This window comes from Olea europaea, chromosome 11 (assembly GCF_002742605.1).
Source record: "Olea europaea var. sylvestris chromosome 11, O_europaea_v1, whole genome shotgun sequence".
In the NCBI taxonomy this organism is placed as follows: domain Eukaryota; kingdom Viridiplantae; phylum Streptophyta; class Magnoliopsida; order Lamiales; family Oleaceae; genus Olea; species Olea europaea.
In genome coordinates, this window is record NC_036247.1 from 36,789,099 (window position 1) to 36,805,301 (window position 16,203).

Sequence of the window (16,203 nt, forward strand, 5' to 3'; positions counted from 1 at the left end):
TAGGTTATGAAAATCACCCAATTTTTTAAGGTTTAATTGCGCCCTCTTTTTCTTCTAGCTAGAGATTAAAAAATAAGGCTTCTAGCTAGAGATTAAAAAATACCTTATTTTTTAATCTTTCAATTTTATCCTACATTTAAATAACACCTAATAAAAATAATTCTCCCTTTACAATCTTTTAGACTCCTCCATTACTAAACCACCACCATTTCTGCCGCCAAGGCAACAGTTGTCTCCACCTCCGCCGCCATCACCACATAAGGTGGCGGTTGAACGCGACGGCAACTAGTGGCGGAGCCACGTTCTGAAATTTTAGGCCCAAACACTATTTTATTATTATTATTATTATTATTATTACTTTAGCAATAGGGGAGGTGGAATAAAAATATGTTTTAATTTACATGGGTTTTATTTTTAGACCCAAACCCATGATTTTGTTTCATAGTTTTATCATCATTAAATTCATGATCAAAACACAATGTTCGACATGGGTTATATTATGCTCGCACTGAACAAATTTTCTGGCTCCGCCCTTGACGGCGACTGCGGATGATGAAGAGAAAGATGGTGTACATGGTAAGGATTTGAAAATATTAAAGATATAATTTTATTTTAATTTTTGAAATTGTGGGTTAATCAATATACTATATAAAAGACGGTATATATAATTAACTTTTGTTTAAAAAAAAAAGAAAAAAAAGAACAGATGTGAATATTCAAAGAATGACATATTTTTCAGAAGGATTATCTTGCATACTCTTTAATCTTTCTATCCCATTGGAGCTTTTAATTCCTTTTTCCATTTTTGATTTTTGGTTTTATCAGGCCCTTTTCGACCTCAATTTTTAATCAAAAAGATTGAATACACGAATGTCTCTATCAAACAAAAAGTTGCTCGATTAATTTAACTTTTAATTAGTTTGTTTGATTAGTCCAATCTTTTACCCGATTGGAACGCAATTGACACTGGTCTTGTGTTCATATTACTTTTATTTCTCTTGTTATCCTCTTATACTTATCATTCTAACGAGTTAACAATATTTATCGTAAGAATCTCCATGGAGTATCTTCTGTGAAAAAATCTCGTCCCTCTTCTTCTTTTTTGCGCTCTAGCGTTGCCACTGAAAATTACTTCAATCGTCACAGAGTAGGACAGACTGCTAAAATATAAGAATAACATATTTAATTATCTAGATAAAAAAATAGTTTTGAGCAATAAAAAAATTAATAATAAAATAACGATTTTAAAATCTTAAAAGATTAATATGTGTAGTGAATGTAGCATGTCATCTTGAACTTAGCTGCATGAATGACACGAAGCCGTACACGTAGCCAGTTCTCAGCAATCAAACCGCCCAAGTATTGCTTTAGTTGACGTATCTATCTCAATCTTATAAATAATGTGAACTTATGGAACAGTGTAAAGAACCTGAGCCAGAACAATGCACTCTGTAAAAGAAAAGGCAAGCAACGCTGCCGCCTCCGGAAAGGAGCATATCGACATCATGAAAGCCAAAGCTCAAGAGAAGGTACGTCTCCTTCCTCATATATGTATCCTTTTGACCCATAAATACCAATACATGTTGAGTAATACTATTAAAATTTGGATTGGAGTGTCATTTTAAAAGATAACTTATTTTTCGAACTAGAATCCCATGTGGGATTTTACCTTGTTATACGATTCTTATGGATTATTAAACTTAGGTGGAGAAAGCTACATCGAGGACTAAGGAAGAGAAGACAATAGCTCATGAGAGGAGGAAAGCCAAAGAAGCTGAAGCTAAGATGAAGCTGCATGAAGCCAAGGCCGAGCACGCGGATGAGAAATTGCACGGACATCATCTCCACCCCCACCACGAGCCGGTGGTCGGTACCCATGGGCATCATCATCAACCGGTGGGAACGGCGGATCCAACAACAGGTGTACCAGCTCCCAAATATCCCCTAGGTGGTCAGTTTCCTGCCGGACCGACTCATAATAAATATGTTTAAGGTTCCTAAATCCTAAATGGCAACAAATATATGTTAGGGTTTCTAATTAAATGATGTTTGGATATCTGTATTGTGTTTGTGTTTGTGTGTGTTTTCATGCCTCGAAGAAATTGAGTTTTATGGGAAACAAAAGAGAATTGCTTTTTAGACTGTTTATTTTTCAGAAATTAACATTTTTATTCATAGAATGCAGAATGAATTACAATACATGCTATTTCGGATGACCTAGTCTCTGATTCCACGAATGGCATCAATGTTATTCAACCACGAATGGCATCAATGTTATCCAAATGCGCGCACGCGCACACCCGAAAGAAGAAACAGCGTTCAAAGAATTTGCGACTCAGTAGAATTTGAAGTAGGAATATACTTTGATTTGGACACATCTAGTTGATAGAGTCCACGTTTAAGCTTGCCTCGCAAGAGAACTAGCTCTCAGAATTTGTCTTAAACGTAAGAAGTACCAACAATGTCCGCAATGAGGTTGTTATCAATGAGAAATCTGGACAAACCAAGTAGATACTTATAGTGGAGGGAATACGTAATTTGTTTTTAGTACGAGAGAGAATATTCAAATTTGAAGGTACAGCGAAATTTTTTTTACATGGGCTATAGAAATGGTATTACCATCCCACTGGAGTTGAGGTGGATTGATCATATTCATACGTACCTTTACAAAGGTTTAAAATAGAAGTGCTATTCTCCAATGATTAATTTTTGGAGTTGAATTGATTCCGTGAATAATCGGGATATTAAGAATACCTAGAATGATATTTCTAGAATTGATGTAAAATCTAGATTTGAAATCACTGTCATATTATATAACGAAGTTGAAATACATGGGAATACAGTATGCCAATCCATTACCACTACTAACATGTTACAAAAATCGATATATGTTGTACAATATAAAAGTGCAACACGCATGTCCACCACATGAAAATGCTATGTATACATGGATACACCTTAGAGTACGACATATAGGCCTATAAAAAGAGTATCATTAACATTAAAACACCATTTTATGTGACGGCACATGACAAATTCAATTAAATGAGTAACAATAATATTACATTTAATTGAACTTATCATTTAATGCCATTCATATGTCACATAAGGTGGCGTTCTAGCACAATGATGCTAGATAGCATTATTCACTATAAAATTAATTTGGCAAGAATGTACAACACATGATTAATGCACACAATATTGTAGAAACTGTTAAATGCCTATCTATTACCTGATTAGCCATTAGTGATGCAATCTAATTATCTAGACTTTATGACAAACAGAAACAGTATTGGGAGGAACAACTGGAATAGAGAAATATGGATCCACCAACACAAATTCATGTCCAATTCTATATTCTTCAACGCAGATAATGCATCGATAGAGCATTTTTGCCTTCTTCCATATATAGCATATAGAAGCATACCAAAAGCTTCGTTGATTATGCCGCTCTTGATCAGTGTCGAAATTTCGTGTTTCTCCTTGATTTCTGTCCGTTATTGATTCATTACCTTTATGTTTCATCGACCGCCTTCTCAATTCCATGTGTGAGTAAATGCTCTCTCGAACTAAAGTTGTATACTTTCAGATTTACTCGTGCTTGGCCAAGTGAATCAAAGTTCTCTTTAATCAACTGCCGACCTTGTCAAGTTTATAAGATATTATGAGCATGGAGTTGGTAGGTATATGAGTATAGAGCATCTTAGAGAGTGATTCATTGAGATGTGTATATAGGGTTTTAATGGGAATTGAAGTTTGGAAATGGTTAATTCCAAAAAGGGCCCAATGGTTAACAATAACGCGTGAAAGGTGGGACTTTGATTTAAGGTCGTCTTATCATTTTCATTCATGTAGTACTCATTAGCGATAATCATTAGTCATCTATATGGTTTTGCATTGTACACTCTAGAAGTTCAACGAAAGGCTAATATGAAATCTCAGTGGGAGCTTCAAAAGAGAAAATTAATGTACTAGAAATGAAAGAGTTTCTTATTAAGAAGACATTTTATTTCACAGTCATTTAGGGTGTGTTCTCTTTCCCGTTTTCAGCCGGTTTTCTGTTTTCGATTTTTCAAAATGGTGAAAACTTGTTTTCTTACCCATTTTCGAAAGCACAAAAAAAATTTGTGAAGAAAATAAAAAAAGACCAAAATGTTGTTTTGACTGTTTTCTATACAAAACTCCAAAATGTTACAAAACACGAGAAATGGCTTTTGAAACACAAAATCAAATATTCATCCACTTTCTTCAAATCCATTCTCTACATTCTCTCTCTCTCTTGGACGCCGACTGTGGGTGATTGACGCAGGCCATGGATGGTCGCACACTTCAGCCAAAGATGAAGGAGATGTGCTAATGTCGGCACCAGCGTCGCGACCCATTCATCGCGATAGTAGCATCGCGAGCCAGGGGAGGCGATGCTGCTGTGGTTTGGGGCCATCTCTGCCGGTGATCGAAGAGAGAGAAGCTGTAGTTCATCACGATGGGTGATCGACGCCGCAAATCTGTCCAGAATCTACCTTCTCTCTCTCTCTCTCTTTTTGGATTTGGAAGGCGATGGGTGTTGATGGTGGTTGTAATGGTATGTTTGTGGCAGTGGGTGATCGACACCGACCGGGTGGTGTTGATTTTGGCAATGGTGAGTGGTTCAGGGTGGTGGCTGCGGTTGATGGTTGGTGGTGGCAGTGGTGTTGATCTTGGTCGATGGTAGTGGTGGTGGTTGTCTCTGCCGACGATGATTGATGGTGGTGGACTCGGTGGAAAACACATTTTCCAAAATTTCAAAGAATTTCATAGTGAACTCGTTTTTCCATTTTTCTATTTTCAGAAACGTTTCTCAAAATATCGAATAGAACGTATTTTAAACAATTTCAAAATACACTCAAAACACAAAACTCAAAATGAATTCAAAACTCAAAACTATAAAACTAAAACACGAAGAGAACACACCCTTAGTTATTTAGATAACTCAAACTTTATTTCTACCTTTTGGGGTTCTTTTAAATATTGCGCGTAAGTTATTCCTACCATAATGTCCTTGTTTAATCCTCTTTTTTTTTCTTTAGCCCCAAATTCTTTCATAAAATACAAGTAGATTAAAAAATTTCCCTATTTTTTAATCATATTTTTCAAAAAGAAAAAAGGAGGAATATTTCAAAACAAATTTCTCTCAAAAAACGTGGCTTAATTAGAGGTAATATATCAATGTCAGTAGCTTTTCAGTGCTTTCAAAGGACAGCAATAGTTCAACATTGTAATTTCCAAAGGACCTTGCTATTTGTATATGTTGGCTTACACTTTGGTTGACACGGTCCCACCACTTCTTTCAAATGGGGAGGTTGGCTCCACACATTTGGGCGTGAGACCCGACCTCTCCCATGTGAGAGATCGGGTGAAACCGTGTAAACCAAAGTGTAAGACACCATGTTCAAATAAATTTAATCCATTTACAAAAGGAACATTGTGCATGCATGGTCAATATCACTTGGGGTGCCCTAGCCCTAGGGCATAAGCCCTTCACTCTATGGAAATCTAGAAAATAGTTGCCGCCTTTCCTTATTTATTAGTCTGCTTTGGACCACACAGGAATTTTGGGGTGGACTTCCTTTGCTAGAAAATTGAGTTATCCTAGCCTTACCGACTGGACCTACATCTAGAAATTTGATTGAAGTGGTCGATTTTTTTGTAATTATTAAACTTTTGTAATAATAAAAAAAAAAAAAAAGGTTGAACCTAAATTTTGAGAGCTCCCACCGCCTCGCCCCTAGAGATTTGTAAGGGAGGTAAATCGCTGGATGTGCCACAGCAAGATAGGGAATAAGAGCTGCTTGTACATTGCGCCTACAAGGAGTCCAATTCCATGTCTTAGGAATCGAACCCCCACATTGCGACTGCCAGCAAGGCGTGAGATAACAATGTGAAAAATAATTACTTTTGTATCAATCATCTTATGCTATTGGTTGCTAACACGAAGTAAATTAACAAAACCTAGAGGTTGGGGCTAAAAAGTTTATTTTGGAATAAATTAAAATTGGTTAATATCTAAAGCAAATAAATTATGTAAATTCAACTCGGTAATCTAAATTCTAAATTAGATTACTGAGTTTAGCTATATATTTAGATTTTTAATCTAAATTAACTATTAATTTTAATTAAACATTTCATGTGAATCATAACTTACCAACTACACATTTCATCAACTTTTATCAAATATTTTAAAATTTTGAATTTGAGCATACCTTTGCACTTGAAAAGACGTGTATACATAAAAATTGTGCTGATGCTAAATATTAATGGTATGACACATTAACTCATTTTTGGGTAAAGGTTGTAACAAACTAATTTTCGGCTTACAGTGGACAGGAAATATAATGCCCACCAACTTATATGGCAATATATGGTTTTGCCACATCAACGGTGGATATTTTATTTCATCCCTCATCGCTCACGTGGCAATGTCACATCAATCGTGGGAACTATATTCTTCTACCCATAGTAGGCGAAAGATCAATTTTGAAGGGTTTTAGAATTTGAAATCGATTTGTCATACATCAATGCATTGGTATATTATGTTATAGTGTTTAACATAAAATGAGTACGGTGCTTGGGCTAATATTACTGGGCAAATTTTTATTTTTATTTTTATTTTTTCCATTTAGAATTTTTAACCGAGGTTTCTATTTATATATATACACCGAGCTTTCATTTATTAATCAAGTTTGTAAAGGTTTACATTAAAAGTAAAAGAAAACATGTGGAAGGAAGGTATATTTCATTCTAGTACAAAATAGCTGTCGATCAATGTCTAAAGGTAATTTCATTTGTACCGGTGCATTTACACGCCTTGTTTTGGGCATATCAAGCCCTACCAACCTTTGACTGACATCTCACTCTATCGAGGAACCCGTCACATGGGAGGCGGGGCCTCGCACAACAAATGCGCGGCCCCACCCCCATGTGAGGGGCATGTAACCAAGTATGTAAACACCCAAGTACAACTAGTTCGGTTCATGTCTAAAAATATCTTAGCAAGTTGAAGGTTCTAGATGTTTGATTCATGTGACCGCTGTTTTTTTATCGAATTGAGGGAAAAAAAAGAAGAAGATAAAAATAGGAGAGGGGTGGAGATTGAAACGTACTTGGCCTTTCAGCTCAGGCTCAAAACATGGTTTGACCTACCTCAGCAAGAGCGTGCTAGGCTCAGCTATAGAAGTCTGCAGTCTGCCTTGGCCTGTCTTATTCTTTAAACAATTCCTTCATTTAAAAAAAAAAATTAAAAAAAAATAATAAAAGATTGAGAACAAATTTACAAATGAAAATGATATATTAGAAATGGTCGCTGTTATTCCCTTTTAAATATGTGAACAGCAAAGGTAGAGGTGCATGATTGATGAGACCTTGCCCATATCTTCCCTTCCACAAATTTAAGCGTCCTTGGTATAGTACAAGGTACAATGCAGTTTCGTGTTGGAAATTTGAAGACTAAAACATGGCATTTATTGCGGTGGGAAGCAAGTGGCTCGAACCTAAAATGAATTTTGTTGATAAGAGTGGTGCAATCTCGATAAAACATGTTAGAAAAGAGAGATCGACAAAAATTAACATGCTTTAGATAATAGCTAATGTTGGTATCCGAACTCATGAATTATCTTGAGCCCACTTCGAATAGTGATTAAAAACAATTTAATTATAAACCTCCCAAGTCGCAACAAGAGGTCGGACTGCGAGTTCATCCAATGAGCCCAGCCATAAGGCCGTCGTCATCCCGTGTAAACATCATCATTATCAACTGAAAGGGTGTTCCCTAGTGACGTCAACACCTTTACAACAACCAATCAAAACAAGATAAGCGTCATCTCTTATGTTAATACAGCCACTTTAACTAATCAAAGAAGAGTAATGATTGTTTAGACAACATACAATCATGATCTAGGCCACATGCTACATCTTAGTTAAAAATGATGGTTTGTATGGTAGAACTCAACATCCAATTAAATCGCTTCAAGCAGGATGGTGACACACAAATCAAGGTCAGACATTGTAGCTTGATAAAACAAGAGACGGGAAGCTCCTATCATAGGCTTATAAATAGGGGCAATGATCCCCCTACAAGGGATCGATATAATACGTTACAAAAGACCTCTTAATTAAAAACTCTCTTTTTCTTTACAATATTCCTACAAATTAAACAGTATTATTTAGCGACGTTTCTCTTTGATTGATCTATGATTGTCACATCAATTTTAGTCATCAACAACTTCTTTATAGTCACTTTAGATCTTGTAATCAAACAACGAGCCTAGCAGAGGGGTAGAAGAAATATTCACGTAACGAACCCAAATTTCAAAAATAAATCCTTGAACTATTTAACCAGGCTATTATTAGAATATGCTCCATTCCTACAGCAAGAGGAAAGGGAAAACCTGGAAAAGAAATTTGGCATGAAAATGAAAATTATACTCATTCTGGAAGGAACAAAAGAATGTTTATACTCTGCCTTTTTCTTTCTTCACTGCTCAATATGTGAAAACTTCCACAGAGTGATGATGGTAAAACAAGCCTCTAGGGGCGGGGCGATGGGATCCCTCGAAGTTGGGGTTCAACCCCTTTTTTTTTTTTTTTTTTTTTTTTTTTTTTTTTTTTTTAAAGCAACCGACTTAATCTCCAAGTACTGAATTGAAGTCACCAGCAACAAGTACTGAAGGGGAGCAATCAATATCTGTCACTTTGCCAAGCACGAAGCTTGACATCAGCCCATTCTAGATTTTTTAACAATATTCAAAGCTAATCCAAGTATAGATCATGCAATAGTACCCAAAGGAATTTTTCTTTGATGAGTTGAATTTCACTAGAAAGTTAAACCTTTGTATAAAAGCACTATCTACTAACTTCTACAACATAACACACAGAAATAATATCACTTATGATGAAATGAGAATTAAATTCTGAACCAGCTTACCAATGGAGATGAGTGTTCGCGAATAACACGATGACTAAAAGGGTTCTCAAGTCTATGGGGCAGGCATGATTCCAACGCAATCTTACACGAGGATAATTAGGATCTCCACGGTCATTTTGAGCGTCTTTCTGCTCTAAACCTGAAATAAATTGCTAAATGCTAGAGTTTACCAACATAACACAGGATTGGTAATCATAATGAAATTAAAGACTTGGGTTGCACCAAGGAACCATCAAAACTAAATAAGTGAACCTCGGGCTCGGAAATTATTGTAAATATCAAATTATGGCTTGGAGGAAAAATAAAAGAAAAATCATAAGAACTCCTTAATCAACTGAGAAAATCAAATTATATATTTAATCAAACTACTTCAGATGTTCAACAAAGGAATACTGTATATTTGACTGCAATCTAAATATAATGCAAGCGTTACAAGATTTTGTCTCTATCTCCAAATTTTTGAATATAGATCTTAGCCCATGTTATTGAAGTTTGGATTATTTAAGCCAAGAAGAGCCAAGAAGGATCTGGAATACACCAGAATGAGGGCAGCCAGTGCACATGATGCTGCTGATTTTGATTCCAATTCTGTTAGGTTGTTAGTGTGCAAATTATTGTATAGTAAATTCTGTATATTTCTGTTATAGGAAAGTTGTATAAATAGGTCATTTTTACTCTCTCAATATACACACGAGAATGAAAGCAATTGAATGATATTTTCAGCAAATTCCTTTTGATCTCCATTTTGCAATTCATTTTATCACCATTTCCTTTATGGTATCAGAGCCTTAATGGCTGAAAACAATGACAATGGCATCAACACTGATGCTGATCAAAATCAAACAATAACTCAAAACACAAACTCAAATACAAATCATTATGATCCATCTCTTCCTAACAGCCCATACTTCATTGGGGCAAATGAAAGTTCAGGAGCCCTGCTTGTGACACAAATGCTGGATGCAAACAACTACCATTCCTGGGCAAGGTCAATAAAGAGGGCCCTGAGAATCAAAAACAAGCTTGGGTTCATCGATGGTAGCCTCTGTGCACCAGCTGATGCAGAAAATCCATTGATGGAACACTGGCTTTATTGTAACGATATTGTTATCAGCTGGCTGCAAAACACCATGACAGTTGACATTAAGGCAAGCACACTCTATGTGGAGACAGCACACCAGCTTTGGGTAGAGATAGAGCAACGTCTTGCTCAACAAAATGCCCCCAGAATATATGAAATCAAACAAGGCATTGCAGCACTCATGCAAGGACATGACACTGTAAGCACTTATTTCTCAAAACTCAAAACACTTCTTGATGAATTGATCAACTATGAGTCTATTCCCAACTGCACCTGTGGGGGGTTAAAAACAGTGGTTAGTAATCAGGAACGAGATTGGGTAATGAAGTTTCTCATGGGACTTAATGAATCCTACAAAGGTCTTAAGGCTCAGATTCTCCTGATCAAGCCATTCCCAAAATTGAAAGAAGTATATTCACTAATTCAGCAAGAAGAAAAGAGAAGGGAAATCTCCAATGATGCTCTTGCTACTGAAGGAATGGCACTAGTGTCAAGAATGGATATGAGAGAGGTAGAGAAAAAAAATACTGAATCACCAAAGAAATATTATTGCACCTTTTGCAAAATGGCAGGGCACTAGTTAGAAAGATGTTTCAAGGCCAATAAGTATAAATCAACATGCACACATTGCAAAATGCCTGGCCATACTATCAGTAATTGTTTCAAAATTCATGGTTATCCACCAGGCCATAAGTTCTACAACAAACCACAGGTGAATTTCACCTCTACAGATCAGAATATGCCTCCTATGGGATCTGCACAGGAGCGAATCAATGACAAGAATCAAGTGGTTTTGACTCAGGAGGAATACACCCAGTTAATGGCTCTAATTAAGCAATCAATCAATCAGCCTCATTCACCTTTTGCCAATCATGTTCAGGGTTTGAATTCTCTTTCTCTAAAACACACAAATGTATCCAAAATCTCTTGCACTTACACATGTTCTTCTGCTCACATTGATGATTTTACCACCATGCCTTGGATTGTGGACACAGGAGCCACAGACCATATGGTCTGCTCAATATCCTTCCTCACAACCATTAAAAAAAAAATTTCCCAACCTGTCACATTACCTGATGGTGCTATAACCTTGGCCACTCACATAGGAAATGTTAAAATCACAGAAAATTTATTGCTTCATAATGTTCTGTGTGTTCCATCTTTTTCATTTAACCTCATATCCGCAACAAAACTCACTCAAGGATCTGATTGCTGCCTTATCTTTTCTTCCAATTTATGTTATGTGCAGGACCTTACAACTTGGAAGACGATTGGTCTGGGTGAAGTGAGGAAGGGGCTGTATCACTTGGTGCCAAAAGAGGTTTCTCCTACCATGCTTGATCAAAACTTACCTAAGTTAGTCAATAAGGCTGTTTTGTCAGTCTCTGCTGATGACAGCCAAGAAAATTTCGATCTATGGCACTTCAGGTTGGGCCATCTTTCAGATTCTAGGATGGACTTGACTAAGTTCCGACCTAAAACAAAGCATATCCAAAAATATTGTCCCATCTGCCCTCTAGCAAAAATGCATAGATTACCATTCACAATTAGCCAACATAGGTCCAAAGAATGTTTTGATTTGCTTCATTGTGATTTATGGGGTCCTTGTACTGATATTGCCTATGATGGATCAAAGTATTTTCTTACCATAGTTGATGATCATAGCCGATGCACTTGGGTTTATTTACTGAAATTGAAATCTGATGTTTCCACAACTTTACAAAACTTTTACACATTGATAGAAACGCAATTTAACTCCAAAATCAAAACCATCAGGACTGATAATGGAGGGGAGTTTAATCTGAAACAATTTTACTTGCAAAAGGGTATCATTCACCAAACCACATGTGTTGAAACTCCCCAGCAGAATGCTGTAGTTGAAAGGAAGCACCAACACATATTGAATGTAGCCAAGGCCTTGAAATTTCAAAGTGGATTGCCTATGATCTATTGGAATGAATGCATATTAACATCTGTTTTCCTCATAAACAGAACCCCCAGTCCCATCCTTGAGAACAAAACACCATTCGAACTTCTTTTCAAAACCAGGCCAAACTATTCAAACTTGAGGGTGTTTGGGTGTCTTGCATTTGCTAGCACCCTTGCACACAATAGGCATAAATTCGACTCAAGGGCAAGGAAATGCACTTTCATAGGTTATCCCTTTGGGACCAAAGGCTATAAAATGTTGGACATGGAAACTAATAAAGTGTTCATATCAAGAGATGTAATATTCTATGAAAATATTTTTCCTTGGAAAGCATCTGCCACTAAAGCCAGATATGAGTCATCAAATCCCACCTACAAACTACCAAGTCCTGAAAATCTTCCTTATGCTCAGCCAAGCAACATTGACCTAAGCTATCAACCACAAACTGGAACCTCACAAAATCTCGTCAACAAATAGATTCTCCAGAAACACACCAAAATTTTACTGAAATCGAATTGTCACCAAATGCATCAATTAGTCCTCATATGCTTCGAAGATCGACCAGAAATAAAAGAGCACCTATTTACCTACATGATTTCATATGTCAACAGGCTTCCTCACTCACTCATTCTCAAGAGTTCACCAAGAAAGGGGGTGCCATAACTTCAGGTAAACCTTTCCCTCTAAATGCAACACTTTCTTATCATAAATTGTCTGACAAACACAAAGCACTATCTATATCTTTACTTGAACATCCAGAACCCACTACTTACCAAGAGGCTGTCCAGTTTCCTGAAATTAAGGCACTTGAGTCAAACCAGACTTGGATTGTCACTGATTTGCCTCCTGGAAAGGTACCTATAGGATGTAAATGGGTGTACAAGGTGAAGTTTAATGCTGATGGAACAATCGAAAGACATAAGGCAAGGCTCGTGGCAAAGTGTTATACCCAGCTGGAGGGAATAGACTACCACGAAACCTTTTCGCCTGTGGCAAAACTGGTGACAATTAGGACATTACTTGCGGTGGCAGCAATGAGAGGTTGGTATCTACACCAATTTGACGTAAATAATGCCTTCTTGCACGGAGATTTGGAGGAGGAAGTCTATATGCACATGCCTCCTGGATACTTCACCAATGTAACTCCAATGGTGTGCAAGCTTAACAAGAGTTTGTATGGTTTAAAGCAAGCGTCGTGACAATGGTACTCTAAGTTGTCCATTTTCATCACTGAGCAAGGATTTCATCAATCAAAGGCTGACTACAGCCTCTTCACAAAGAGCACAGGGGATTCTTTTACAGCCATACTGATTTACGTGGATGATATTATAATAGCTGGAAGCAATGTGGAAGTCATAAAACTCCCTCAAGGTTTCATTGGATGACAAATTCAAGATTAAGGATTTGGGGAATCTTAGATATTTCCTTGGAATTGAAGTTTCTCAATCAGCAAAAGGGATCCAAATTTGTCAAAGGAAATATGCATTGGACATTTTATCTGATTCAGGCAATATTGGGGTCACTCCAGCTAAGATCCCACTTGATCAAAATATCAAATTGTCCAAAGATGAAGGAGAAGTTTTAACTGACCCTGCCATGTATAGAAGACTTGTGGGAAGATTGCTCTATTTAACAATCACCAGACCTGACTTATCTTACTCAGTAAATTTGCTGAGCCAATACATGCAAACTCCCAGGGTACCACACCTCAATGCTGCACACAAAATCCTTCGATATATTAAAATGTCACCAGGTCAGGGGTTGTTGTTCTCCTCATCATCCAATCTACAGCTTACAGCTTATGCTGATTCAGACTGGGGAGCATGCCCTGATTCTCGAAGGTCAGTCACGGGCTACTGCGTTTTCATTGGTTCTTCATTGATATCTTGGAAATCCAAGAAGCAAAGTGTTGTCTCTAGATCCTCAGCGGAAGCAGAATACAGGGCAATGGCAGCTGCATGTTGTGAATTAACGTGGCTTAGATATGTGCTTGATGATCTGCAGGTTGCTCATTCACAACCTGCTGAATTGTTGTGCGACAATCAGGCGGCCTTACACATAGCTGCCAATCCGGTGTTCCATGAACGAACGAAACATATTGAGCTAGATTGCCATTTAGTGCGTGACAAAATTCAAGAAGGAAGTCTTGTTACAAAACATGTTAAGACCGGTTCTCAAGTTGCTAACATATTTACTAAGGCTCTTCCTTCTGACAGTTTTTATTTTCATTTGTCCAAGATGGGAGTGGAAGACATCCACTCACCACCTTGAGGGGGGCTATTGAAGTTTGGATTATTTAAGCCAAGAAGAATCTGGAATACACCAGAATGAGGGCAGCCAGTGCACGTGATGCTGCTGATTTTGATTCCAATTCTGTTAGGTTGTTAGTGTGCAAATTATTGTGCAGTAAATTCTGTATATTTCTGTTATAGGAAAGTTGTATAAATAGGTCATTTTTACTCTCTCAATATACACACGAGAATGAAAGCAATTGAATGATATTTTCAGCAAATTCCTTTTGATCTCCATTTTGCAATTCATTTTATCACCATTTCCTTTACATGTTTCCTATAAATTTTTTAAAAGACATTTTTCCTCAAACTCATTTTCAAGCATTACATGTGGACCTATAACTTTTCGTACTTTTTAACCACCGTAAAAAAAATCTACATCGAAGGCCCTAAATTTCCATTTTCATGTGCAAACATAAAATGTCTCAGTGGAACTTCGTTTTTAGAATCTGTAAGTGCAGTTGAACTTCACTGGTGGAAGTCGCTAACAGTTGCTTCCATTTTAATGTAAGTGTGGCTCCTACACGAGTTAACTACGAAATCTATGCTGTGAAATTGAAACAGATAGATTTATATCATATCAACAGCACAGATCATGACATCTCGGATGTAAAATCAGTGTGGTGATTGCCATATGGGGATTTATTTCTGAGAGCTGACAATAAAAACAGACTCAGATTACCAGTTTTACACCCTTCACTGAAAGCAGAAGAATAATTCGCCGAACACCGAGGAGAATTTAAAAGAAAGGGTTGATAAGTTACCGTCATTTAATTCACTTTTGGTCTCACTTGTCAGTGAATCGCTGTCTTTATCCTAGCATGGGGTTCTTCCATCTTGAACTGAGTTCACCAGATCATTGTAGTCTCTGCACTAATTGAAGTATCAAAACATAAACGATGGATCACTTGAGCCAGTATATTACAGTAAAACCTCTCTGCAGTTTTTGATTTGCATTTGGAAAAAAATATATATATACTTTTGGTACTAAAACTATGGATATTCAACACCATATAGTGAATGAATGTTTCCAAGAAAAGTAGTGCTTAAAAGCCTTAAATTATATGAATATATGCTTAGAGTCCTTTTTCTTTTGTCGAAAATGTTTCAGCGAAATTATTTCTATTCAAATCAAATAGTAGCTTCTTATTGTATATTAAGCGTCAGGTTTTTCTTGAATAAATTTTATCAGTTAATTTATTAGAAAAAAATAATCATACCACACTACATTTTTATCCACCAAAGCAAGTGTTTCAAAGGTTGAACATACTACTCTAATATCGGTTCACGCTTTCTTGTATTATAGATATCCCAAACTCTAAAAATAGAGGAGAACAAAGTTTCTATCTGTTGGAGAAATTCATAAATCACCGTGAACCTGGTTCAAGGGCGGAGTCAGGAAATTTGTTCGGTGCGGGCATAATTTAACTCACGACGAACATTGAGTTTTGGTCATGAATTTAATGATAATAAAACTATAAAACAAAATTGCGATAATACTAAAAATGACGGTTTATAATTAAACGTGTTCCTTGCAAGTTTTCATATTTTAATAAGTGAAATCCAAATCTACCTATGCCTAAAATCAAGCAAAATTATGGGATATTTCTAAAAAAAAAAAAAAAAATTAAAAAAAAAAAGGAAAAAAGGTTTGGGCCTAAAAATTCAGTGGCTCCGCCGTTGCCTGGTTCATCAAGTTTTTGACTTAATTCAGTTCATGACAACCAACTCATATACAAGTTAAGGTGGCGTTTATGGTGGAGATGGTGATTATTTAGGTGTTTGTTCTCGGAGGAGAGCTACGTGTACAAAAAAATATTGTACATAACTTGGCCAAACAACACACAACATGGGGTGGGTGGGTGATTTTTTGGCATTATTTTATCACCCACATGGGGCCCACCATGTGAGTAATCTGGTGGACTTCTGTACAATCATTTAT

The 16,203-nt window shown here is 36.7% G+C and overlaps 2 protein-coding genes across 2 annotated transcripts; both read left to right on the top strand.

The window, feature by feature from the left end:
• The first annotated feature begins 1,419 nt into the window (after window positions 1-1,419).
• On the top strand, window positions 1,420-2,161 carry LOC111405003 (late embryogenesis abundant protein 18-like). The gene is made up of 2 exons (XM_023033720.1): window positions 1,420-1,529; window positions 1,705-2,161. The coding sequence occupies exons 1-2, from the start codon at window positions 1,443-1,445 to the stop codon at window positions 1,990-1,992; spliced, it is 375 nt and encodes a 124-aa protein (XP_022889488.1). The 5' UTR covers window positions 1,420-1,442; the 3' UTR covers window positions 1,993-2,161.
• Window positions 2,162-9,750: 7,589 nt separating this feature from the next.
• LOC111404823 lies at window positions 9,751-10,620 on the top strand. Its single transcript, XM_023033572.1, has one exon. The coding sequence runs from the start codon at window positions 9,751-9,753 to the stop codon at window positions 10,618-10,620; it is 870 nt and encodes a 289-aa protein (XP_022889340.1).
• The last annotated feature ends 5,583 nt before the right edge of the window (window positions 10,621-16,203 follow it).

What these genes read in the sequence shown, in the direction of transcription:
- LOC111405003 (XM_023033720.1), top strand. Translation starts at nt 1,443, where the DNA reads ATGCACTCTGTAAAAGAAAAGGCAAGCAACGCTGCCGCCTCCGGAAAG. An exon ending in AAGCCAAAGCTCAAGAGAAG is followed by an intron (nt 1,530 to 1,704) that starts GTACGTCTCCTT and finishes TATTAAACTTAG; the next exon opens with GTGGAGAAAGCTACATCGAG.
- LOC111404823 (XM_023033572.1), top strand. Translation starts at nt 9,751, where the DNA reads ATGGCTGAAAACAATGACAATGGCATCAACACTGATGCTGATCAAAAT.